Source organism: Hydra vulgaris, chromosome 12 (genome assembly GCF_038396675.1).
Source record: "Hydra vulgaris chromosome 12, alternate assembly HydraT2T_AEP".
NCBI lineage: Eukaryota > Metazoa > Cnidaria > Hydrozoa > Anthoathecata > Hydridae > Hydra > Hydra vulgaris.
This window is the reverse complement of record NC_088931.1, coordinates 27,727,789-27,755,703: the sequence shown is the minus strand read 5'-3', so window position 1 is coordinate 27,755,703 and position 27,915 is coordinate 27,727,789. Positions and strand designations below refer to the sequence as shown.

Below are 27,915 nucleotides of genomic sequence, written 5' to 3'. Positions count from 1 at the left end.
AAATCCAGAGGTTTCATTTGTATTCTAAATTATTTCGTCTCATTACGTCACAATTTAAATTGGCTTTAGTCAATTGAAATTTTTAATAATTTATAAGTTGAAGGAATATTTATTTATGATTTATGCCTTATTTGAGATAACTTATTCGAAAACTGGTTACACCACTTTTCACATGGTAATAAAAGGCTCCCTATGTTTATTAAATATCTAAACCAAGTAAAATACTATAATCCGTATACTTGCTTCAAGATCAAGCAAATATTTTCCAGCAGCATCAAGCAAATTTCAGATTGCTACATAATGGCATAAAAGATGACGCGAATAAAAACCGACTGCCGTATTTATTGTTAAGATAAAGCTTAAATAAAACAAGATTGTTATAATACATTGTATTCTGATGTTGATTCTTTGTTTGAGCAAAAAAAAATTTAATAATAAAACAGCACGAAATTTTAATAGACTGAAAAATTATATAAAAGAAGTAATTAAGTTATAATGTATTCAGAATTACAAAAAATAAATTTAATTTGTTCTAATTCACACAGTGCTATATTATCTGTATGACGCCGCCACAAACCAAGAGTCGGATGAACTTTGTCCAATCAATCGTTCCCGTTAATAAATAAGTTGATCAAAAATTTTGTTAACATTCTATTAGGTTAGCGAAACTGCGAAAGACTTATTTTTAAACCAGAGCTTGGCCTTCCGACTTCAGCAACCTGAAAAAAAAATTGTTTTTTAAGTTTCCGCTTTTAATATCGGAAAAGCAGAGAACAAAAAAATTTATGATGGTAAGCATACCTCGCATATTTTGCAAATAGTTCCTTTATACTGAGGTTTATAGGAAGCTTGACACAATGGACACTTTTCCTCAGGCTTACCCCTATAATTATTTCCACAAATTTAAATAAAATAAAATCAAACAATCAAAAATAACAAACAAAAAAGCAAATAGCTATTAGCCAGTGAATAAAATTTATTCACAGAAAGTATATCATACTGTGCTATATCGACATACAACGGCACATGCAGATATCGGATCATACGAACATAAAAACCTTTTATAAATCTATATAACCACCCACCTACACTAACGTTATCCAACGTTGGCTCAACATCGCTTTTATTTTAGTGACTTTAAACCAACGCTGATATTACGTATATATTTTATAGCAGTTTTATTAAAAAAAAAATTTTTTTAAACAAAAAAAGCAATTAAAAAATTAGACAACAGAACATATATATATATATATATATATATATATATATATATATATATATATATATATATATATATATATATATATATATATATATATATATATATATATATATATATATATATATATATATATACATATATATATATATATACATATATATATATATATATATATATATATATATATATATATATATATATATATATATATATATATATATATATATATATATCTACTATTGCATATTTATGTGAGCATTTGCTCACTTTTTTTGCTTATCTAAATCGGCTAATACGACTTTATGAGAAAAAAAAGAAAACAAAGAATAATGAATGAAAAGATTGCTGCCCCATCCCAAACCCTCAGTCGATGCACTCCACTGCGAGTAAGGCTATTCGTCAGTCGGTGTATGTACTGAAGCCCCCGGCAGCAGGCTGTTTCAGTATGACGTCACACTGCTCACCCAAATCAGCAGTATAAGATATAAGTGTAATACACAAAATTAAGCAATTAAATTTAAACAATGGATAAGTGTGTAATAGCATAGAAGCATTTGATAAGCGAACTATTATAAAAAATGAATCTATAGAAAGGTGAACAATTACATAAAATGAACCAAAGGAAAACAAACAACTCTAACAGGGACGAATCCAGCAATTTTTGGTATTTGAGATAGCAACTTACAGATTGGAGCATACTCCAAACAATTATATGAAAAAATTTTGAGATTTTTTTGTTCCCAGGCTCCAATCATCGCAATTTTTGGCAAATCATCCTTATTTGACATAAGTATAAACATACAAATGTTTAGAATTTGCTCCATGGCTGGAAGTTAGCTATCTCAAAGACCAGAAAATGCTAGATCTGTCTCTGTTGCAGAGGCTAAATCAAATGCTAAGTAAGTTTTTACAAAAAAATAAAGATGAAACATCAATTAGCTCCTAAAAATTTTCGTTTAACAGGCTATAATATTCTATTCCATAAAAAAATATAGCTTACTAAACAATGAAAAGCTCAAGTAAAAATAACAAAACAACAAACTAAAAACAGAAAATATAAAAAATATGCATCAATCTTACTTACCTATATATTGGAGTATAGGTAACAGCACAAATGGAAAATGGATTAAGTTCATCGTAATCCAATACAACTGCGTTAGTAGGACTCTTTTCACAAGCTTGTAAAATTTTTCGTGTCTAAGGATGAAACTCTCATTTAAACAACTACACTGCGAAGATCATTTTAAGCAGTAGCAAGAAATAACCCATTTTATTTTGCAGTGCAAAATGAATCCTCAACTATTACTTTAACTTATTTTTTTAAGATGTTTAAAGTTCTCTCAAATAATACTTTCAAATGTTGAGCAAGAAATAACCCACTTTCTTTAATTCAAAATTAACCCTTAGCTATTATGTTTATATATGTTTTTTAGTATATACTTTAACTTATACTTAAAGTGTTTTCAAACTCTCTCAATTGCAAATAATATTTTCACCTGTTGAGCAACTTCTGGTTTCGGCCCTAACTCTAATAAACGACGTGCAAAGGATGCAGCAGTCTTGTAGTTTTTAATCTATTACCAAAAATAAAAAAGCTTAAAAAAGCTTAACTAATATTACAATACTGCAAAAATAAAAAAAAATTATTTAAAAAACAAGATTGTTTTCCGAAGCTTTAAATAACGTAAGTGATTTTCTGACATTCAAACCTTAAAAGCAAGATTTAATGCAGTTCGAAGTGTAAGCACCAGATGAATAGGTTGCAAACTGCAATGCGTGAAGTAAGCAGCCATCTAAAAATAAAAGCATTTTTATCATGGTTAAATATTTGTAAATATTTTGCTGCAAATTTATAGAAAATAAGTTACCTCACAAACTCTCTTTTGCTGATCAGATGTGTCCTAAATTAAAAATCCACAATACTAATAGAAACATAATATATAAATTTCTCCAAAAAATTGCAGTGAAATACTTTAAAATTTGAAAGCATATATTAGTATGCATCATACATATATGCAAACATGCTGAATAACACCAATTTAATCAAATTAAAACAAAAACTTTTTTATAAAAGTGTGCATTTTAAAAGCTTTCATGAAGTTATTTGCTATAAGATTTTTAATGATCAACATTTGTTTTTTTAGGTTCATTATTTAAACTATTTTTAAATTGATAACAGCTCGAAAATTATTCTAAAATTTGAGCAACAAATTCCTGAATATTATCATTTTAGTGCGGAAAACTTTTTTTTTAATTTGTAATCAAAAAAAAATTTAATTTGTATTCAGAAAACTTTTTTTTTAATATGCAATCAAAAAAATTTATTTCTTAATTTATAATCAAAAATTTATTTTTAATTTGTAATCAGAAAGGAGCAACTTTAGACAACTTTGATTTTTTAATACTCCTTATTGTAACATTTATCAAAAATATATATAAAAAAAATATATACCCAAAATAACATATTTCTTGTATATATTCTTGTTTTTTTGCAATTAACAATTTTAGCGGTTCAAGAGTATATGTAATTACATAAAAATATCTATTCAAAAAATATTTTCCAATGATATGAAAGCATGTTTAAATGAAAGTAGAAATAGAAAAAAGCTTGTTATGAGTTAGGAGATTAGTACACTACAGAATCTGGTGGATGAAACAAATCCTTCCTATACAACATCAGAGAAAAACTGGTGTTATTCATTATAATACTTATTTTATGTTTCTTTAAGTGTTTAAATACTGATGTAATTTTTTAAAAGTCCAAGAGATGATCTAATCTAAAAGATGTTACTAACTATTATAAGCAAGTAAAAAACATCTTTAATTAAAAAATTTCAAAACTTTTATGACTGTCAATTCAGATTTCTTAATTCCTCACTTATGTTATAAGTTATGCTATATATATAGCATAGCTTATAACATAAGTGAAGAATTAAGAAATCTGAATTTACAGTCATAAAAGTTTTTTTACTTAGTAACATCTCTTGGATTACATGATCTCTTTGTTTAGAGGTTTTAAAAAATTTTAAAAACCTCTAAACATACATTAAAACCTCCAAATCTTTTTTAAAATAATAATGTACCTTTGGTAAATCTTTTCTAACAGTCTCCATTTGAAGACCAACAAGATATTCCCTACAGATACCCAATAGCTGTTGGGCCTATAAAACAAAAGTATATATTAAAGTGTTTTTTTTTGAAGAGCCCCAAATGTTACTAATACATTTATAAAAACAATGATTTTAAGATTGATTTTTCAAAAAATGTTGCAATAAGTAACGTTTCATTATATATACCTCAGTTATTTCTTGCCTTGATTCTACAACTAACAAAGTAACACTCAAAAGAATCTGATGAAGTCTTTCTGCTGCTTCGGTAAATTTTCCCCCAGTTGTTAATTGGTATGCTACCTAATTAGTAATTAAGATAACAAATAATTAGGATAACAAATTGTTGAAAATGTTTTGCTGATATTTGTATAATAATAGTTGGCATGCTTCTTTTAAATATTCACCTGTAATCTTTGTACTAAGTTATTTAACTTTAAGCCAATAGCAGGCAATCCAGCTTTTGCTCCAGCTTCTTTCCTGATTTAAGAAACAAAAAATTTAACAGATACAGTATAAAATAAATGTATAAAAATTTATTTCAAAAATTAAAAATGACCAGTTTCTGTGTGGATAAAAGTATAAACTTGGACAAGAAGGTAGGCCTGGTACTGCCACACGACCACGAGCGTATGCAAGCATAAATAACTGTTTGTAAGGTTCAAAATTTACAACTCCTAATTGTTCATTTAGTAGCTATAAAACAAAGATGACATCAATTATCATTAGACAATGAGAAGCAAAAGCAAAAGTTAACATTTATAAAAATGAAAGCAACAGAGTTTTTATATAAAATAAAATCTTGTTATAAATTGTTGCACAACAAATTCAATATGAATTCAAAATAAACTAAATTCTAAAACACATCTGATAGATTCAACCCTTGGAATTAGGGTCGGCATTCGGCAATGCCGACCTTAAAGTGTTTGAGGTCGGCAAAAAATTACCGACCTTGTTTATATGTTTTATGGTAACCTCTTTGTGTTAAACTTTTTTTGCTGACCTAAAGCTGACCTCTAACAGTTTGAGGTTGGCAATTTATTGCCGGCCTCATTTTTCCTAATTCTGAGGGTTGGATAGATTATATAATTGACTTCAGGAATAAACTTTATGCTAATGTCAAATAAAAATTAAATACCCTTGCTGCTGAATCAAATGAACCAGCTGCCAAATGATCCATTGGTAATTGAGAATTGGACAACCATACTTGCCCTTGGCTATTGCCTTTAGTAGGAGGTACATAAAAATCTTCACCACCTGATACTGGAGCAATATCCTAATAAAAATCATATAAGAAATGCATAAGGAGTAAAGATTTCCTATTGTTTCTTTATTTTTATTAAAATTTAATAAAAATACATTGATGCTTTAGTTTATCTTAATTCAAATAATATAGTTTATCTTAATTCAAATAAAACAGTTTATTATATATGTAAAAATGTCTAAAACCAAAGACACTCAGATTTGGCAAGAAAGGCAGGTTTGGCATTATAATATTTATTTTGTAGATTTGAGGCAAGTAATACCTAACCCCAATAACAGTCTAGAAAATTATCATATGACAATATTTTTATTGCATACCAAGAGAATTATAAACATTTCAATAAAATATTGATATTTAGCAAATCAACATTAATGACTGAACACAATTTAAAAGTCTTGAAGTTGAGTGTTTAAAAATGTCTGACCGCCAAGGGCATTGGACATTTTTAAACACTCAACCATCCTTTTTTTTGTCTGACTAGCCAACTATTTATCTTTTTGTCTGACATATTATTTAAAAAAATATATAATAAGTATAATAAGTAACTAATAGTTATAAGTAAAAAGATAATAAGTACATAATAATATACAATAAGTAAAAAAATAATAAGTATATAATAATATAAAAAACATTTAATGACAGTAGAGAATTTGATATCTCCAAATGGAAATTTTAAAATTATGTTTTAATATTAGATATGAATATGATCATCATCATCAAAACCACCATTAACACCCATTAACACCATTTGACACACTATACATAACTAAAGATTACAATGATGTAAAGAAATATTGGTTCTATTAATTTTTTACTATAATTTTTTAAGATTCCATAAGAGTAGAGCTTTCTCTGTAATCTTTTAGGCTAGGTTTGTAGGCAAAAAGTTTATGAAAGTAGAAAAGTGTATGAAAAAAACTTACAAAAGTTATATTCGAACAAAAATCAAGAAGTATCTATTAAAATGATGCAAAAATGAAAATAATTCATCATTAATAATAATTTTTCCATTACAAATTATCTTAAATAAAAGTATTTTAATTTTTAAAATTTTTGCTGACGTTAATTCTCTTACACTAAGTTAAAAAAAAATTAATATAAAATATTAATTTAAAAAACTTTATTAATTTTAAAATTTTATTATGTCTAAAAAACATATAAGTACAGATACCAGATCCTTCGGGAGTTCAAGATCGTCATCTCCAACATCCCAACCACTACCTTCTTCATCAACTTTCAATTTTTCATCAGGATCAGCAAATCCTGCATCTATAAAACAAAAACTTTCATTAAACAATCAAAAACACTTTACATATGAAAATGAAATTCTAAATGAAAAACAGAAACCTTCTTCCAAGACCAAATCTGAATCTCCCCATCCTTCTCCTTCCTCACCAAAATCACCTTGAGCTGCTGAAACTGACATAGACGCATCTATTAAAAAAGCCTATTATAAAAAATGGCCTCTTTTATAAAAATTTAATGTCGTAGTTAATAAATTAAAATGATGTTAAATCTTATATTAACTAATTTACTTATTTAATAAGCAAATCATTAGTTAAACTCTGTTGCATTAAATTAAAATTTGTTTTATGTTACATACCCAATGAAATTGTTTCATTGGGTAAATAGTTCTGCAACTGTGTTATTACAAATAGTTTGTTTTTGTTTTTAAAGTGTAAATAAAGTTATTAAAGTGAAAAAAAAAGAAGCCCTTAAAAGTTAAACTAATTAACCTTTTAATGGTGTTGATCCTTCAAATATTGTCTTGCTAACAGCAAGTAGTGGCCAATTTCCTTCATTCAGTAAAATTGGTACAGGTGGCCGCAACAGTTTGGCATTAGGATTTATTGCTGGCAACTGAAAATAAATTAAAATTCAAAAAAAAATTTTATTTGCAAAAAACATACTTTAGAAACAATAAAAAAAAAAAAATTTTAAACAATTAACTATGCTTTTAATTTTATGTTGATTCAACAACAACAAAATTATAAAGCTTTTAAATCATTATTCTTATCAAAATTTTATTAAAATTCTTTTTGAATAATTAAAGTGTTTTGTCAAGCAAAATTCCTTTTAAGCTGTGAGCAACAGCTAGCGCAAAGCTAATTATACTAAAATGAAAAAAGAATCAAATTAAAGCAAAAATGTTTTTAGTGTGATTTTAAAACTCTAAAATAAACCTGAAATAGATATACAAAAGTATCATACATTTTGTATTAATGAAAATTATATAATTTTGTATTTATATATATTCTAATAAATAAGACAATTTTTTTAATTTTTGTTAAAATCATTTATTTTAATGATTTTAAATAATATATGTATGTTCCTTTTAAGCTGTATACATGTTCATGCATGTAGCTTAAAATATATATATGTTCCTTTTAAGCTATATACATGTTCATGCATGTAGCTTAAAAGGAACATTGCTGTAAAGTGTTTTTATTTATTCTTATTTTTAAATAAAATTTCATTTTTACATTAAACCAAATTTAAACCTTCTCTGGATCCAGATTAAACAAAGTTTGTATTTCAGCACATTCTTCAGTCAGCCCATGAGTTGCAGCTGTCAGATAAGCTAGTGAACCTAATACAAGAATTGTTAACAAAAATTTCAATAACTCATAAATGAAAAATTATTTGTAACACTAAATAGCAAACCTTGACCAATTTGCTTCAGCATTTGTAAATAAAAAATAATTTATAAATGAATAATAACTCGTAATGATAAATAGCAAACCTTGACCAACTTGCTTCAGCACTTTAATCCTTTCTCTAATGTCTCCACAGTACAAAGCATTGTGTAAGTGACCACTTACATCTTTTCGAATCTCAGCTGGAAAAAAAGTAATAACTAATAGAAATATTAAATATTACCTTTCATTTAAAATCATTATTTACTGATTCAAAATTTTAGTTTCATTTTTAAATCATGTGTAAATAAATAAACTTACAGATTTTCAGCATTTTTCTTAACTTATCAGTATTACCAGTTGTAAGGTATAGAAAAGAAAGGCGATCAAAATTTTTTGTTCTTTGATAACACATTTCTACTACCTAAAATAGTTTAAAGTTTCAAAATAATGACAATTCAAAATAACTATTGTGTATTATGGAAAAAAAACTGAAAAAAATAATAATAAAAAGAAAAATTTTAAAATGTTCAAAAACAAGCTTTCTTTAAGTATACCTGATGGTTTCCTTGTTTCAATGCCATTTCACTAAGCTTTTCCCAACAAATTTTGTCTTCAAGAGATTTAGCAGCTTCTAATGCAACTTCAAGATTACCACATTCTAATGCTAAACCAAATCTTGTTTTTTGATCTTTAACAAAGTGAAGTGCCACCTAGTAAAAAGTTCAACAAATAATCTTTTTTGTTAATGGATTTTATTTCTATTTCTATTTCCAAACATGATGTTCTAGAAGTTAACTTCCACGTTTTTTGTTCTTGCTCTATTTTGTCATTATTTGCTCTATTATTTTTATGTAAGGAATTTTAGTTAAAATGTTCTCCGTATTATCAGTGTTCTATCAATATATGACTTTCCCTATATAATGTTATAAATATGTGTTATTTTTAGATTAGAAGATGTCAACTTTTGTGCCGGAAAAATGTCATTTGTAGGAAGCACTTCTTTTCCTTTTCCATCTCAAGAAGAAAGCCACTGACGTGCACCAAATGCTTAGCCAAGCTTATGGCGATGCTGCTCCATTCATAAGAACCTGCCAAGAATGGTTTCAGCGTTTCAAATTGGGGGATTTGAAAGATCTGCCAGGACAGCCAAAAAAATTTGAAGGCAAACAACTTCAAGCTTTATTGGATGAAGATTCGGCTCAAACACAGGAGCAACTCACAGCATCATTCAGATCACACAAAAAGTTATTTCTCCTTGATCGAAAGCAATGGGGAAGATTCAGAAGGAAGAAATATGGAGCCTTACGAGCTTTCAAAACGCAACAAAGAGCAGAGAAAAACAACTTCACAAATCTTGACTGGACAGATTCCAAAGAAAGTCGCTTTTGCATCACATCATAAAATTGTGGGTTAGTCCCGGTGAACCAACAACTTCGACCACAAAACCAAACATCCACAGGTAGAAGGTCTTACTGTGCATATGGTGGGATCAACGTGGCATACTGTACTATGAGCTTCTTCAACCTGACAAAACAGTCACCGCGAATCGCCACCAACATCAATCAGCACAGTTGTACCATGAAATCACAGCAAAGAGACCAGAATGGGTGGATCGACATGACAAACTCATACTGCTTCATGATAATGCAAGGCCGCATAATTCAAAAGTGGTAAAAGACACACTAAAAGAGTTCAAATCAGGAAGTCTTACCACACAAGCTGTACTCTTTGGACACTTCAAGATCATTAGGACGATAAATTTTATTATGATTCCATCATAATAAAACTTATCTAGTTTGGCAGCCAAACCAGAAAAATTTTATTGTGATGGAATCCATAAATTGCCCAAACTTTGGAGAAATTTTGTTATTAATGAAGAAAATTATTTCAAATAAAAGTATTGCCTTTAGTTTGTCTAGTTTCACATGTTTAAAAGCGCAAAAAACACAGAAATTAAATTTTAGACCTAATAATAACACAAAAAGTAATAAACAAAAACAAAATTCTAATAAGTGGTATAAACAAAAATTACTTCTGTATTCATGATAATACTAACCTCTGGATAACCTTTCTTTTGCAAATAAGAGATGATGGACTGTCCTACTAATTTTGCATTCCGCACCATATTCAGTACTTCATCATACCGATGATTCACCAATGCTAGTTTGAACTTGAACTCTGTAGGATCAATATTCAAAACTTTAGTCTTGCAATCACGATCCAAACAATAAACACTGCTGCCCTAAATATATATATATATATTTGTCAAAGTTTTTAGTTAGAAATTTATTTTCATAGCGGCGTTTTGACGCAAGCTCGGTTCATTTGTTAAGCAAATTTAATGGTGATGTGATAATGTGGTATTTTTCTGTCAAGCATAAATTGCAAAATTTACCACCAGGTTTGAATGGCTTCGCTTGATCGAGAATATTCCATTTTAATATAGGTTCTAAAGCTTTATTTTTGCATTCCCACGCAAATTTTGAAAGTTTAGTGGAGTTGGCCTTACTTTCATAAACAAAGGAGTTTTTATGCTTATACCATCTGTCTTTGAAGGTTTTCTCAGTAAGGACAATGTAATAATATCCTTCTTCTTCTTGGTGAGTTTTCTTCTTCTTCTTGGTGAGTTTTTACGTTACAAATATAAATAAGATTTTTTGTAAGTCATTTTCCATTAAGTTTTTTAATTTGCTTAACAAATGAACCGAGCTTGCGTAAAAATGCCGCCATGAAAATAAATTACTAATTAAAAACTTTAATGTCATTAAAGCGGACACTCGATAGCATTTTTTGTATATAATTTTTGTTGTTACTTTTTTTTGTTGTTGTTACATCTGATGATCGCTATTGTATGAAACTTTAAGAAATGTAATTGAAATATATAATAATAATTATTTAGTTTTTACTATATTATTTGCTCTACTAATTATATAACACGCTGCATTGAGCACTCTTACTGAAAATATTAACACAATTCCTATATATATATATATATATATATATATATATATATATATATATATATATATATATATATATATATATATATATAAATAAATATTTACAAATGTAAAGAACTGATGTATATATTAGGATGTAATAGGATTCCGAGCAAAACTTTCATCTTTCAGATGAAAACTTTGCAACCTTTAAAATCTTGCTTTAAGCAGAAGAATTTTATATACAACTTTTATTTCTATCAATTTGTCTTATTATATCCAGGGGTTAAAGTAGGGGGGGAATGCAGGGGAATGCCATTCCTCCTTAGCGGACAATTACCAAATTGTTCCCCTTCTCTTTATTTTTTTTTTGCAACCGTTCCACTGTCGCATTTTTGAGTTTTGTTTTTTCTTCTATAAACTACACAAAGCTTACTTTATTTCATTAATAAAAATAGAAGATCGTTTTCATTTTTACGTGGGTATTTGTATAGAAGTTAAACAGCTCTTTTAATTTTTGGTTTAATATATGACTATGCAAGGGAAAATTTTTTAAAAAAATTTTCCCTTGCATAGTCATATATTAAACCAAAAATTTGATCCAGTTATAAGGGAGGCAGTGACAGTGCCTCCATTATAACTGGTCAAATTTTTTAAAGTCTTTAAAAACATGAAGCAGAAGTTTCCATGGCTATTTGGATAGCATTACTTGAATCATTGTATTATTCTGGCTGTAAGTGATGCAGTTAAAGTATGCATTGCAATTAACCATTTCAAGTGCTTTTTATTTAGTGCTGTTTATGCTCTATACAGCACTCAGTATTCAAAAAACAAGAGAGAGAGAGAGAGCTTTCTACAGTAGCAGTTGAGATGAAAGTTTGTCTACTTAAGATTAGGCAAGTACACAATGGGATGTCTCATCATTTCAAACTGTAAAGGCCATTTAGCAAAACTTTAAAGCTTTACATTTGCATTTCATAAATGCTTTAATTGATCCAACGTGAGACTTGAAGGAGAAAGCCAAATTTACAAGCCTAGCACAGTAACTTGAAAGTGTGTCACTTTTTTAAAAACCTTGCACTAATGTTGCATTGGAAGAAATCAAATCAACTTCCGAAGTTCTATAATTAAAAAATTTCAGCATCGCAAAAGCATTTTATGTTATCTTTCATCTCATATCTGTCTTCAAAGGGATAAAATTTGAAAGAGGTACCAAAGTTTTTGAATGCCATTGAAAATGGTATTTGCCATAATGTAAACACATCAGGAAGAAGAAATCAATCTTTAATTTATCAGGCTATCTTCAGAAACTGCTAATAAATTTTAGGTCACACATAGAATCTGTTGGTAAAAAGATATATCTTAACACAATCAGCGAATGTTTTGAACAATACTCATGGCCAAGATATGATCAAAATGAAATACAAATTTCCCTAGATTTTTCCGAAACTCTGCTGAAAAGATTATGCATCTTTTTGTTTGATGATTTTTCTTTAACAAAACAGGAGTTTCGTGAATTAAAGGAAATTTTCTTGACATTTTAACGGCCAAGAACATGTATCTGTTTCTTTTGATCTCTTTTTCCAAAGATTAGAGAAATTTACATTATTCTTCATCAATCAATCAATCATACCTGTGAGCTATGCAGAATGTGAAAGAAGCTTTTCAATCATCAGAATTATCTGTACAGATATACCTAGCCTATTTTTTGTAAAATACATCATTATGTTCGTCAGCATAAAAGGTCCTCCACAAAAAGAATTCCAACTAAAGGAGTATGCAAAGAATGAGTGAACTTTGGTAGAAAAAAAAACTGATTGCGAGGAAGGACTAGGGCTGTAAATCCTGACTCGTGTTTGTGAACGGTTCGACAAGAGCTCGCTCATGTTCGGCTCGAATGGTAAACAAGCCGGGCTTGAACAAAAAATTAGGCTCGTTTATTAAACAAGCCGAGCTTGAACATCATAGGCTCGTTCATATAGGCTCGATTAAAGCTCGAATATATATATATATATATATATATTTATTTATATTATAATAATATATATGTAATAAATAAAATTGTGATATTACTACTGTGATCAAAAAGTAAGGTGAATTTTTAATTTAAACTTCCCGCCTTATTTGAATCGTCCAATCTTTTTTATTTTTAAGTTGGTAGGAATGTCATTAACATTTTCGGCAAATTACATGTCAAACTCATAATTACATTTTTTTGTTTACGCTTGTTTCTGAAGTACCAAAAGTGCATTCGGCGATTTTCACGATGTCTAATTTTGTTGAGCAAAGAAGTGCTATTAAATTTTGTTTGCGGAATGATATTTCTGCTGCTGAAACGTATCGAATGTTGCAAAAGGCCTTCGGTGAAGAGACTATGTCTCAAAAAAATGTTTACAAGTGGTACAAAGACTTCAAAGAAGGCCGAGAACGTGTTGATGACTTGGAACGCTCCGGACGACCATTGACTTCGATTGATGATTGCCACATCAACAAAATCAAAGAATTGGTGCTTGCAAATCGTCGGTTAACCATTCGAGACCTTGTTGACATGGTTGGAATATCATTTGGGTCGGTGCAAGCGATTTTGAAGGATCATTTGGGCCTCAGAAGACTCAAATCATGTTTGGTGCCGAAATTTCTCAATTTCTTTGAAAAAGAGCGTCGCGTTAAAACGTGTGAAGCAATGCTTTCTGACTATCAAGACGTCTACAAACAAATTATTACTGGCGATGAGACTTGGGTCTACGCATACAACCCTGAAACAACCGACCAATCGAGTGAATACCGTGAAAAAGGCGAGCCGAGACCGAAGCAACCACGTCAAAGTCGCTCAAAAATCAAGGTCATGTTGACTGTTTTCTTTGATTATTGTGGTGTCGTGCACTACGAATTCCTTCTAACTGGTCAAACTGTCAACAAGGAATATTATTTAAGCGTTATGCGACGTTTGCGTGAAGCTAATCGCAAAAAGAGACCGGAATTATGGGCCAATAACTCTTGGATTTTGCACCACGATAATGCGCCTTCGCACACAGCACTGGTTCTTTGTGAGTTTTTCGCCAAAAACTCTACCCATGTTGCTCCACAACCACCGTATTCGCCCGACTTAGCACCGTGTGACTTCTGGCTGTTCCCAAAGCTCAAGAGACCACTCCGGGGAAATCGTTTTGAGTCCATTGAAGAGATCCAACGTGAATCGGCACGCGCATTGAAGGCTATCCCTACCGAGGACTTTTCGGCATGCTTCGAAGACTGGAAAAAACGTTGACAAAAGTGCATTGGGGCCGGGGGGGATTATTTTGAGGGGGACGATACAGATTTGGAAGAATAAATAAAGATTTTTCATTTTTTAAAAAAATTCACCTTACTTTTTGATCACAGTAGTATATATATTAGTATATAATAAAAATATAGTGTTAGTGTAACCATATGAGATATGACCCATATAACTCTTATTACACTAAATAATTGATTAATATAAACAATTTAATTACGCGAGGCTGCTATTGACTATAGTGATTTGCCAACAGGCCCAATATAGCATGTTAAATAGACTGTAGGATTGTTTATGTTGTTTGTTGATTTGGACTTGCATTATTTACAGACGAGCCTTTAACGAACAATTTTTTTTTACTAAACGAGCTTTAAACTAACAGGTTACAATAATTATTTCGAGTTTTAAACCAGTCGAGCTCGAGCAACATGTAAAACGAGCCGAGCCCAAACAATACTAATCCTTAACGAGCCGAGCTCGAACAAAGAATCTCATGTTCGAAACGAGCTCGAGCGGAGCCTGAACACTCTTAATATGTAAATGAGCCAAGCCGAGTCCTGGCAAGCTTGGCTCGTTCGGCACGATTTACAGGCTTAGGAAGGACCACATAGAAAGAAAAATATATTGTTAAATAAAGAGATAAAATTATTTTGGAAAATCCTATAGTGTTTCAAAATCTCATAACACTTAGATAATATCAACTCTTGAACCGAATACTTATTTAATATTCAACATAATTATTTATTGTTAATGTTATTACGTTTCTGTTTGTAGACCAAATTAGCTTATATCAAAATACTTTTCTCTTAAAAGTGTGGACATAAATAGTAGTTATTCATCACCCGAGACCTCAAAATACAGCAAAAATGCACCTATAGCAATTATTCAATTTGAATGACCTAATTTAACAGGTGGATGGGCTATTTTGCATATCTTTGAACACACACTTTGAACTTTTCACCACTGTTCTACTTGATTTCCTATTCTACTTTAAGCCCTGTCTGTCTGTCTATCTATCTATCTATCTATCTATCTATCTATCTATCTATCTATCTATCTATCTATCTATATATATATATATATATATATATATATATATATATATATATATATATATATATATATATATATATATATATTTATATATTTATATATATATATATATATATATATATATATATATATATATATATATATCTTTTTTAATTTTTAACTCTCAAACTTTTGGTTTAAAAGAATATTACAAATTGTAACAATTTATTTGCACTTTAAAAAAAAAAATTGTCTAGAGTAACACAACCTTTTCATTCAAAACTAAATATTAAATATCTATTTACCTTCACTCTAGTTATGTATATTGGTAAATCCAAAGTTCTTATAATGCCGCTATCACTATAGAAACAAGACTTTTTTTTATCAATTTAATAAAAATTTATGTTCAGTTCAATTAATAGTTTTTAACTAATTCTCTATAAACCAAAGCTAAAAAAGCATATTTATTTACCCATTTGTTAATGTGTATTTAATATGGTTACTAGTTGTGTATACAAATACACCTGAATCATCCCATGCGCCACCTTTGATTTTCACACTTTCATGAACTGAGCTTAAATTTTCCATTTTTCTATTACAAATCGAAATTGCTAAAAATAGATGAGTTTTTTTTGTTAAATATAGAAAAACAAATAAAAAATTGAATATAAAATTGAATAAAAATTTATTTCTATAAATAAAAAATATACTCAAACTATTATCAAACTGTGTTTAAAACTGTCATACTGTGTTTAGCAATTAATGCAACAAAATTCATATCAGATGACCAAATAACATATCTGCACTTGGCTATTTTAATTGATGCCATAACTCTAAAATAATAAAAATAGTCAATATATTATACTCAAAAAAGTTATTTTTGCAATATCATTACAAAGTGTTTTTAACCTCTTTTGTTGTACATCAAAGAACATTATTTGTTCAGCATCCCTTAGTAGTAAACTTCCTGTACCAGCATAAAATATCATGTCACAAGCAGGAGTAGTAACTTTTTTTGTCACTTCATTTTTTAAATTCTTAATAACAACCTGGAAACACAAAATCTTCACTGTTCATAAAATTGTGCAGAATTAACAAAATAATTATTAAAGCTAACTCTAAAACCATTAAAAACATTCTTCATAGAAAATTTGAAAGTACTCTTAATAATATATTTTCAAAATTTTGAAGACATAAAACTTTTTGGAGTAATTACTTGGAAAAAAATTACAAGCGTGAATTTGTCCTCACTCACAGTTTAATAATGTAAATTTTATTTTTGTAAATATTTGGACGGGGTTTTAATTAAAGTAACAAAAATTGAAGTCTATATTATACTGAGGGAAGTCAAACATATCTGACTTATTGAAAATCAGAACCATCATATTTTAATATTAACATACATTTTTTCAAATCTTCTTTAGTGATAATTTTTTTTCTATAATGCATGCAGGGTTGTCCCTCTCCCCCAAGCTGTTATATATGCATTTGAGTTGGCACATTTAGCGTTTTATTTGGAAAGTTTTGAAGTATAGTTGGCAAATGCCAAATATCAAGGACCTTATTTCTTTTTTTTTTTGTGTCTCTAGTTGGCAAAAAGCACATACCCCCCCCCCTAAGAGACCTCTTCGGGGAGGCCCTGCATGCATGCAGTCTATATTTAATTTTATTAACCTGATAGGTAAATATATAGATATATGTATGTTACCTATAGATATAGGTAAATAATAGTTAAAATTATTAAAATAATTTTTGTACACATCCAGACTTAAGGTGCCACTGCAATCAAGAAAGACTGCTTACTTTTTCAAATTTTTATTTACTTTAATGTTAGTACTTAAGGTGAGTAATATTAACATAAAAAATTTGAGTATAATTACAAATTTAAAAAACTTGCCAAACTATATGATTTTAAGTAAAAAGTGAATATATGAAAATTATAAACATAAACATTTATAAACAAAACATTCATTTTATTTATAAATATTTATGTTTACAAAATTTCATATTTTTACTTAAAGCTTTAAGAATTCCTTTAATTTGCTTTTAAAAAATTCTACTAGGATTTATCTATTATTAAGTAGTTACTATCAAATTACTATTGTAGCAGCTGCAACTATTGCATTTCAAGTACTTTGAATGCCAAAAAAAGCATGACACACTAAACCTTTTAGAATTGCTTTAATCTGAAATCTTTAAAAGATTTATTACTTACATTTTGCTGTTTATCTAGAACTGCAAAACGATTACGAGCTACCCATACAGCTGATATACCAGCAGCTTTTTTTCCTTCAGACACTGTTGTAAAAAAGAAAAATATATAAAGTAAAAAACATTATTGTGCTTATATTAACTACAGCAATAACCAGGGATGTAGAGTCCCAAAAAGGTCTTTGGATTTAAAAGTCACAAAAAGATTACTTCTTCCTAATTTTTGGTATCTAGGAGCTCTAAAAATATAAAAAAAATTTATGGACTACTAATAGGAAAAAAAATAAGACTTTTAGGTAAAAGAAATAACTATTTTTTTAACCTGGAGTCCTTAGGTATAATGGCGGCAAGGACTCCAGGACTCTGGGCTTAAAAACAATAAGTTCAGAGTCATTGAATCTCATGAATTTTTTTCTCATAGCAGATCATAAGTCAACAAACATGTTAAGATCTTCTAGACACTACAGACCTGAAAAAAATGGAGATATAAAGCCGGAGTCCTTTTGGGACTCCACATCCCTGGCAATAACTCATAGTTGATATTTGAAGATTATGAAAACCTGAGACCTGTCATATAAAATAAAAGGTCTAATTTTAGACAAGAGTACAATTAGGTGCATAATTCTTTTTTTTTTTTAAATTGTAGTTTAACTAAGTAATGGCAAAAAATTAATGTAACTAAATTTTTAAAATTAAAAGAACATTTAAATGAAAAAAGATGAAAAGTTAAAAAAATAATTAACCTTAGATTACAACAAATATTTTTAACTAACAATAACCATTAAAAAAAAAAAAGTGATTACCTAGTACTTCAAGACAAAATATTAAACAAGACAAAAAAAAAAAAAAAAACCTTCAGGATCAGAAGATTTTATGTCTTTAGGAAGAGCATGCAACTCATAGACTTGACTGTCAACTGAAGAACTTGTACCCTAAAAAATAAAAATATAGCCTCATGTAAGAAAAAACAGTTTTACATGTTTTTTCTCTTGCAATTGCAGGAGGAATTAGTCGAAACTTTAAATCAACTTTGACTATTTTTTATTTTTTCTAGGATATATATTATTGCATTTTATATACATTCCATATAATAATTACATTTAAAATATAACTGTAATTTGCGTAAGTTTGTAATTGTAACTATAGTAACTGAAAAGTGCAGGTAAAACAAAAAGTAGTAACAAACCTGATTAAAAGTTTTTGACAAAATAAAAAATTACAGCAATAAATTTTTTTTTCACTTAAATGACTATAAATCATTATTAAATAAAATAAATTTTTTTTAGCTAAGATCCCTTTCAGATTTCAGATCAATTAAAAATAAAGTTGATTTGTTATTTTTTCTCTATGCAGTATAATTTTCAAGTTTACTTTGGAAAATAAAATGTCCACAGACAGATAATCTCTATGTTTTTATAATAAGTGTGTGTATGTGTGTATGTGTGTGTGTATGTGTGTGTGTGTGTGTGTGTGTGTGTGTGTGTGTGTGTGTGTGTGTGTGTGTGTGTGTGTGTGTGTCTATATATTAGTAATAGTTACTAACATAGGTCAAAAGAATGCATTGCTCAGCTGGATTATATACTAAGTTAACAGGGTTTGGTCGACCAGCACCTCTAAAATAAAAAAAATCTAATTAACTTTGGTTAGGCATAGATTACAACAATGATATAATGAAATTAAATAAGAAATTAAAATAAAAAAATTGAAAATAATACTTTTTAAACTGCATTATTGGCTTATCAATGGAAGATCCGAATTCATATATTCGTAAGTAGCGATCCTGTATTCAAAAAATTTATAACAAATTTAACATTTATTCATTTATCCAAATGAATGATGTGAAAACAGCTTAAAATAGCTATAAATGAACTTGGTTTTTATTTATTAAAAAAATTTAGTTATATACATTTAAATATATATATATGTATTATTTTTATTACTATAATTTATACCTTAACATAATAAAGAGTATTTTGATGGACAGTGTAAGCTGGTCTTTCTCTTTCCAGTTTAAAAACAACCATACCACTATCATGTCCTAAATTAAAATTAAAAAAATTACAAAATAAGTTCAGATAAGTGAAACCAAATATCTAAATTTAGTCATTTTGTTTAATTAAAGATTTAGCCATTTGTTAAACACTTGAAAACTTAGTGAAGAACTGTTTAGTAAAATAAAGTATAGTAAAGAAATACAAACAAAGGCAACAAAGCATAAAATTATTTACTGAAAATTAATGATGAAACAAACCTGCAGCAAACAAATTAAGAGTTGGATGAGCAGCAAGTATCCAATATCTGTCATTTTCTCTGCGAAATGTTTGAACTCCAGTTCTATTATTAAAAATAAAAAATTAGTTTTCTCAGTGAAGGATTATACTTATATAGAAAAATGTTTGAACTCCAGTTCTATTATAAGGAATATGTTTCAAGTCCATCAGAAAAATCAAACAAATAGATTATAGAAAATCAGATATTTTCAACTTTAAATGACAAGTTTAAACCTGTGCAGCTGAATAAAAACTCATTTTGGTGATTATAAAACATTTAGATCATTTAAGCACCTGTATAACAAACCTCTTAGACATATCCCAGACACGTATTGATTTATCTTCCGAGTTACTTAAAATTAGCTCCTGTCTAGGATGAAAAATTACAGACGAAACATTGTTGTAATGCCCACGACAAGTATCAACTTCCCAAGCCTTTGATTCTAAAAAAAAAGTTGATTAGCTAACTTAAACTGTAATACAAAACAAATCCGACAATAACTATACTATTAAAAAAATTCAAATATTGTATAAAAACAGTTAACTGATTACCATTCATTCTCCACAACTTAACTTGGCGGTCATCAGCTGCAGATACAATTAATGGCATCGTAGGGTGAAACGTAACCCAATTTACGCCACGGTCATGACCCTATAATTTTAAGTTATGCGTAAAGTGAACAACTTCAAATAAATAATTTATAAATAAAATAAGTAACTTTATATAATTAGAAATCTAAAATCAAATATAACATTATACAGACATGGTACAAAAACAAATTAACTATGCAATGTAACTTACCATTCAACACGATAAATGATGTTATTATGTTATGTATATTAAATAACACTATGTTAAAAACAAACATTTCTTTTTATGTTGGAAAATATTTTTTTTATTGAATTGATGGAATGTGATGAACATCAAATTGGATAAAATTAAAATGATTAAAAACAACTAGAAAATATAGAAGTTAGTAAAAGGGTGTGTAGATAAGCTATACTACAAGCAAAAATGAGTGAGTTATAAAAGACATGCTGAAGCAACAAAAACAAATCTATAGCAAAAAATCAAAAATCAAAAAAAAAAAAACAATGAAAAAATACACTCACATATACATGCTAAATATATCAAAGTTAAAAAACTTACTTCAAGCACATGTTTCACAACAGCATCCGCATGTCCAAATAAATCTATTTGCCCAGGATTCTTTACTGAGGTATCATCACGATCTTTTGTACCAGGTGAAGCAAATTTCTTTCGAAGACCTATAGCAATTTAGAATATTTTACTAAATAGACTCATAAAATTTAGACGTTTATACTAACAGATACTCATATGCTTTTTATTAGTAAATAATTTTGTTATTAACTATGGCGCTCTATAAGTAACAGACCGTGACACGCAAAATTTAGAAAATAATGTGGGGGCCGATTTTAACTTCTGAAAATGACTCGGATGATATAAAAAAAAACTTGCTTCGTTTACTTCTTTACTTTGTCAGTTATAAAAATGGTGAAAAAATGCTGTCTATGGATGCTTGACAAATTACTTATCACAGAAAAAAATTCAAACGATTCAAAAACGTCAGTTTACAGATTTCCAAGAGACAAAGAAGAGAGAACATGTTGGATAAGATGTATTCCTAATGCAAACTTAAAAGTGTTAAGCAATACTGTAGTCTGTGAACTGCATTGGCCCATAAACTTTGAAAAAATTAAAGTAAAAGGAAGAGAACGACCAAAGAACCCACCATCAAGTTGGCCTAATGTCCCTCTCAGTCAAATACCAACATCTATACCTTCTATAAGATCAACTAAACATGCATCATCCTCAAGCCGAAATAATTTTGACGAAATTGATTTATTTTTAGCAAAAGATAATTTTGATTTTGACGTTTTGTGTGATACATTGCTTAATAAAAAGCGTAATTTTTCTGTAGAAATTATACGCTTTATTTCAGATAGCAAACTTTATGTACAATCTACACACTTTAATTATGCAACACCAAAATTTCTAATTATATTTGATAGTTCTTTAAAGTTTGAAGCCTATTTCAATGGTGTGAAAAAAAAAAGTCCATACTTTATCTAATGTTGTTAATACATGGTCTAAATTTGAAGAAGTATTACGATATCTAAACCTTTTGACACCATATAATAAAGAAATAGTTATGAATGAGCAAGTTAATTTAATGAACACAAGTAAGTACAGTCTTAGTGTAATCATCAGAGCATTTGAGTATTTTGCCACCTCTCGTACACTTTATAAAAAACTACGTGATGATTTTAAACTACCTTCTATTCGAACATTAACACGCATTACCTCAAGAATACCTAAGTCTGATAATAATTTATTTTTAAAACTAGTTTTTGATAATTTAAGTGATAGTCAAAGAACTTGTATTATTCTTCAAGACGAGGTTTATGTTAAAAAAATGCTATTATACCACGGAGGTGGTATAATAGCATTTTTTTTACATAAAAAATGCTATTATACCATTTTTTTAACATTAAAAAATGCTATTATGACCCAGATTCTCATGCAAAAACTGTTAAAAAGGTGTCATGATAACTTGTGTGTTTGGTGAACCTAAATTTTTAGTAAAAATGTTACCTGTAAACAAATTAAATTCTCAATTTCTATATGATCAAATTCAGTCGACTGTAGAAGCAGTAAAAGATTCAAATGGCGAAGCAAAAGCTATTATATGTGACGGAAATCGAACTAATCAAGCATTTTTAAAAAGGTTTGACACATTTCCTGAAAGACCTTGGTTAACCACCAATGGAATTTTTGCTGTTTGATTTTATCCACTTGATCAAAAACACCCGAAACAACTGGCTCACAGAAAAACTGGAGAACTTGTTTTTTATGAAAAATGGTGTTGAGAAAAAAGCTTGTTGGAAACATTTAATAAAAACTTTATGAAGCTGAATCAAATTGTCTAATGAAACTTTCTGATTTGAATGAAGTTTCTATTCGACCAAGTTATATTGAAAAATAATCTGTTTCTACTTGTCTAAAGGTGTTCTCTGACAAAACATAGAATGCTCTACTTAATCACCCCGAAACCAACAATATCTCATACATAAGCCAAACTGCTGATTTTATTAAACTTGTAGTCACTTGGTGGAAAATTTTAAACGTAAAAAGTGTTGATGTGGATTGTAGATTTAATGATAATCGACAAGCTGTCATCAGAGATCCGAATGATGATAGATTAAAGTTTGTTTTTGATTTTGGAGAAATGGCATTACACATGACAAGTAATTCGGAAAACAAATAAAACAGTTAACCCATGATAAAGGACATTCCATAAATCATACGTGTAAAGGAGTTGTTGAGTTGACAAAAACATTATTAGAAGAAACACACAAATATGTTCTGTTAGGAAAATTTACAACAGACCCACTTGAAAAAGAATTCAGCAAGTTAAGACAAGGATCTGGTGGCACATATTTTTTAAGTGTTCAACAAATAATTGAAAAGTTCAATATTTCTAAAGCTTCACTTTTGTTGACATATAACATTAACGAGCCAGCTTCTTATGCAGGACATTCTTGTCAATTTTGTGGATTTTTTCTTGACGAGTCTTCAGCTGAGGTATTTGACAATTTACCAACACTTGAAAAAAGTATAACTTATCAATCAAAGATGTCTCTTGCTTACATTGCTGGATATGTATCTTGAAATGATGATTTGCCTAATGAAGAGGAACTTTTGACTAAAACGATGTTTTATTTTGAAAAGTTTGGTCAATATCTTAAATCAATCGATAGAGGTGGGTTGAAAATTCCTTTTGATAATACTCTCCAATGGGTTTTCTTCTCATTTGTACTCTTTATCTCTATTAAGAACAAAGTTTATCGGACATCCCTGTGCAATATTTTCATGCTAATATCAGAGCATTATTTTTATTAAAAACTATTGCAAACTTTTAACACCAAAATCAAACAAAGAACCATCTCTTAAAATTTTAAAGTTGTCATGTTAGGTTAAAAGTCATTGACATTTTTATTGTTATTTATTTGTAGTTATTTAATTGATTCTTTAAAGTTTCTGTTTTATATATTTAAAAGTATTCCTTATTCACATAAGGCATTATAATATATTCTTATTTAAAAACAATAATATTCAACAAAATAAATATAATAAATTGTCAATAAAAAAAACCTATAGTAAATTGTTAATAAAATAACACTAATATTCAATAAAACAAATATAGCAAATTGTAAAAATTACCGGAAATATCCCATACTCGTACTGTTTGATCAAGAGAAGCAGAAACAATGTAATCTTCAGTTTTGTGAAATTGAGCGCACATCACATAATGATTGTGACCAGTTAAAACACTATAATAAATTAAATCCTTAAATTGGTACAGATAGCATTTAATTTTTTTTACCTATAAATATGTTTTAAAAATTAGTAATAATATCTGTACAAATTCAAGTTTTTAAAGTTAAACTTGAAATAAATAGATTAAGTTAATTTCAAAAAATAAAGAAATTGGAAACACTTCATTATTTCTACAATGCAATCCTTCTGTGAAGTGTAAATAACTATTTGAAAGCTTAACTCTCAAAATTAATCAAAGTTTATTTAAACATTCTAATTCAGTTACACCATCTAATTAACTGTATTTGTAAAAATACACTGTATTTGTACTGTATTTTAACTTTATGTCGCACAAAAATATATCATTGATCAACTATACATTTTTTTTAGTAAATAGTAACTATTTGATTTACTTAATACAATTTCTTGATTGCCAATTCCATATACGTATTGTTTGATCATCAGAACAACTTACAATCCAAGGATACTCCTACATTTGAAAAAAAAATTGATTTAGAAAAATTTGATCATATGTACAAATGCAAAAAGGAAAAATACAATTTAATAAAATTAAAAAAAAAAAAAAAAAGATTTAAATAATACATTATGAAAGAATGTTGTTCTTATATAGTCTAAATGCCCAAGCAATGTAAATATGCATTTCTTCTGCTTATAATTCCAAACCTAAAAAAAATATTTACAATAAATTTTTTTCTAAGACTGAAAAAATAATAAAAGCATTATTCATTATCAATGTATTGTGTTGCTTTCATGCTTACACAGGTTGAACAATTGTCACACTACTGTTTCTTCAACCTCATAATCCTAAGCACATTCTTTCCCTAATCCTTTCAATCCCTGTACCTATGCCAAAACAGCATTTGATTATGTGACCAAAGCTGAAAAAATATTTAGATTTACAAAAAAATTTTTTGTAGCTGGCCATCGCGCAAGAGATGTGCGGTCGCAGGCCTTATATAATCATGCATATAAAACTTAGTTTTGACAACTTGCCCGCAGCTCTTTGCAAGTTTTGATAAATATACAAAGTGGATATACATATACACAAAGTGGATGTATCGGATACATTGGTTAACTCGAACTATTATTATCTTAAACTGTTTTATTTGGTCCATTGAAATCAACTAATCGATTACTACTAAATTATTAAAAATAAGTCAAACCTCGAATAACTTAAACTTCATTTAGTCAATTGAAATATTGATACCTTAATTTTGTAGTCATCACCTCCTGAGACAAATAATGGTTGATTTTCATGAAAGTCAATTCCACGTACAGGGCCTAAGCATAATAATTAATAGAGAGAGAGATAAAAAAAATTAATTTAAAATCATTAATTTAGATTTTAGTGACAGTAAGATATCATAGAAGTCAGTCTGATGAACTTTTAATCAAGTTTCAAAAATAAAAATTTTACCATCATGCTCATCAAATCGATCTAATAAAGTACACATTCGATAATCCCAGAGTTGTATCACGCCATTGTGTAAACTTGCTAAAACCCATGGTCGTTTAGAATGAAATGCAAGACCTAAAAAAAATCTCAATCAAAATTGGGATAGAAACATAGTCATGATTAGAAAACACACTATTTAATAAATTTGGCCATTTAAAAACAATTTTTTATAAAAAGGTTTTTTAAATAAAACTTTTTTTATAGCTCTTTTTTAAATATTATACAAATTTTTTAATTAGGTTTCAACCCTCATTAGTTGCTATAATGAAGTTTGTGTGTTTGTATGTGTGTGGTAATTATATTCAACAAAATTATTTCATTTGGAATAATGTTGCAGGAGATGATAAGATAATAATAATAATAATAATAATAATAATAATAATAATAATAATAATAATAATGCAACAATAATATAATAATAATAACAATAATAACAAATCTTTTAGAAAGATTAATTTTTTATATAAAAAATTAGTAATAATACAGTAAATAATATTTCTTATAAAATATAAAAGTATAATATTGAATGCTAGTTTTTAATACTTATTCTTATTTTATTATTTTGGTAAGAATTAAAAAAACTAGCATCCAATCCAGTCTTAAGGTTAAAATGCAAATTTATTATATTTTGCTTATTGCTTTTTATTGCTTAAAATGTTTTATTATTATAAAATTGCCTTCTTATTGTATTTTCTTATTTATTATATTACTAATTATTTACTTAAATATTTTTTTATACATTATTTATTTACTTATGCATTATTATATTATTAGTTTTTATTATATTATTATTATTATCGCTATTATTATTGCTTAAAACATTTATAACTGAATAATAAGAATTCAATTAGATCCATGATTGCTGATAAAAGTTTCATAGACATTCGATAATAGATTTCCAAAAAAAACTTTGTCAGCTTTGCGTTTAAGATTTCTTGTATAGAATTAAATATTATTATAGTATGAAGATATGAAATCACTGTGTGCAAAGTTATATTATATATATTATAATATATATTTATATAATAAAAACGTAAAAAATATAACAATAGTCTTCTTTACAAAAACAGCTTTACGTTAACATATCTTTATTTTCCGCATAAATATTAATTGTTATTTTAACCTTAACTTAAATAAAAAAGCACCTTTTACTCGAGCAGATTTAGTTTCAAATTTAGTCAACATAATTTCTATTTTTAAGTAGACCTAGGAGTTTAACTGTTCATGTATTGTTATTGTAAAGTATAGCATATTAGTTATAAGAAGCTACACGTCATAGTTTAATTTACTGACTTTTAAAATTATATAGTAATTCAACATTATAACTTTTTAAATTGCATTTATTATAAATTTAATATTAAAAAGATGTTTTTTTTTTAATTTTTATTAATAAAAAAACTTGACTTTAATCCAAAAAATAGAAGTTTAAAGCCAATTTTTGTGTCCGTTTTTTATTAAAAAATCGATAAGGAATTATCTTTTTTCTGTCTTTTAAAACCTATAAATGGAAACCATTCACGTCGGTAGGTAAACACGTCTGAATATTACCATCGGTTCTAATGTATTCTAAAGAATTCTGGAAATAACTTATTACTTTTTTTTTTTATAGGTTATAGTTAAAAATATTACATAAGTAAAAAAAAAAATTTGCTTTATTTTGATTTTTTTTGTCAAAAAACTATGTTTCTTTGTTGTCTTTTAATTCGTTGTGGGTTTTACTAATGTTGTAGCTTTTGTTTTTATTGCTATATTTTTATTGATAATGTAAAAATTATGCTTATATATGTGTGTGTATATATATATATATATATATATATATATATATATATATATATATATATATATATATATATATATATATATATATATATATATGTATATATATATATATATATATTTCTTTTAAGCAAAAATGTAAATATTTTCATAGACATACAAATTTTCAGATTTTTAAAACCATTTTTTCAATAAAAAACAATACATGTTTTTACATGTCATCTTCAGTTAATATTTAAAATTTGTTAAAATACTTATAAAGGTGTTAAAAAAAGCAATACAAAATATAATTATTCTTGCACAAACTAGAAGTAATATAATTACAAAAATACAATGAAATCAATTAAAAAGTTTACCATGTC

At 27.7% G+C, this 27,915-nt stretch overlaps 1 protein-coding gene across 1 annotated transcript; it reads right to left on the bottom strand.

The window, feature by feature from the left end:
• Window positions 1–374: 374 nt before the first annotated feature.
• LOC100202489 (coatomer subunit alpha) lies at window positions 375–27,069 on the bottom strand. Its single transcript, XM_065812792.1, has 38 exons — window positions 26,923–27,069; window positions 25,739–25,852; window positions 25,529–25,602; window positions 24,904–24,984; window positions 24,714–24,790; window positions 24,205–24,314; window positions 21,109–21,227; window positions 20,511–20,610; window positions 20,266–20,401; window positions 19,940–20,022; window positions 19,641–19,726; window positions 19,404–19,468; window positions 19,232–19,301; window positions 18,542–18,620; window positions 17,693–17,775; window positions 16,387–16,526; window positions 16,225–16,310; window positions 15,950–16,088; window positions 15,783–15,837; window positions 10,289–10,474; window positions 8,787–8,942; window positions 8,551–8,653; window positions 8,337–8,432; window positions 8,095–8,183; window positions 7,330–7,453; window positions 6,941–7,027; window positions 6,765–6,862; window positions 5,468–5,605; window positions 4,889–5,025; window positions 4,737–4,809; window positions 4,519–4,632; window positions 4,306–4,383; window positions 3,091–3,123; window positions 2,932–3,015; window positions 2,719–2,796; window positions 2,307–2,419; window positions 802–883; window positions 375–719 (listed from the first exon to the last, which is right to left on the bottom strand). The coding sequence occupies exons 1-38, from the start codon at window positions 26,960–26,962 to the stop codon at window positions 660–662; spliced, it is 3,666 nt and encodes a 1,221-aa protein (XP_065668864.1). The 5' UTR covers window positions 26,963–27,069; the 3' UTR covers window positions 375–659.
• Between the last annotated feature and the right edge of the window lie 846 nt (window positions 27,070–27,915).

What these genes read in the sequence shown, in the direction of transcription:
- LOC100202489 (XM_065812792.1), bottom strand. Translation starts at nt 26,962, where the DNA reads ATGTTGACTAAATTTGAAACTAAATCTGCTCGAGTAAAAG. An exon ending in GAACAACATTCTTTCATAAT is followed by an intron (nt 24,791 to 24,903) that starts GTATTATTTAAA and finishes TTTCAAATGTAG; the next exon opens with GAGTATCCTTGGATTGTAAG. An exon ending in AAATACACATTAACAAATGG is followed by an intron (nt 15,838 to 15,949) that starts GTAAATAAATAT and finishes TTGTTTCTATAG; the next exon opens with TGATAGCGGCATTATAAGAA.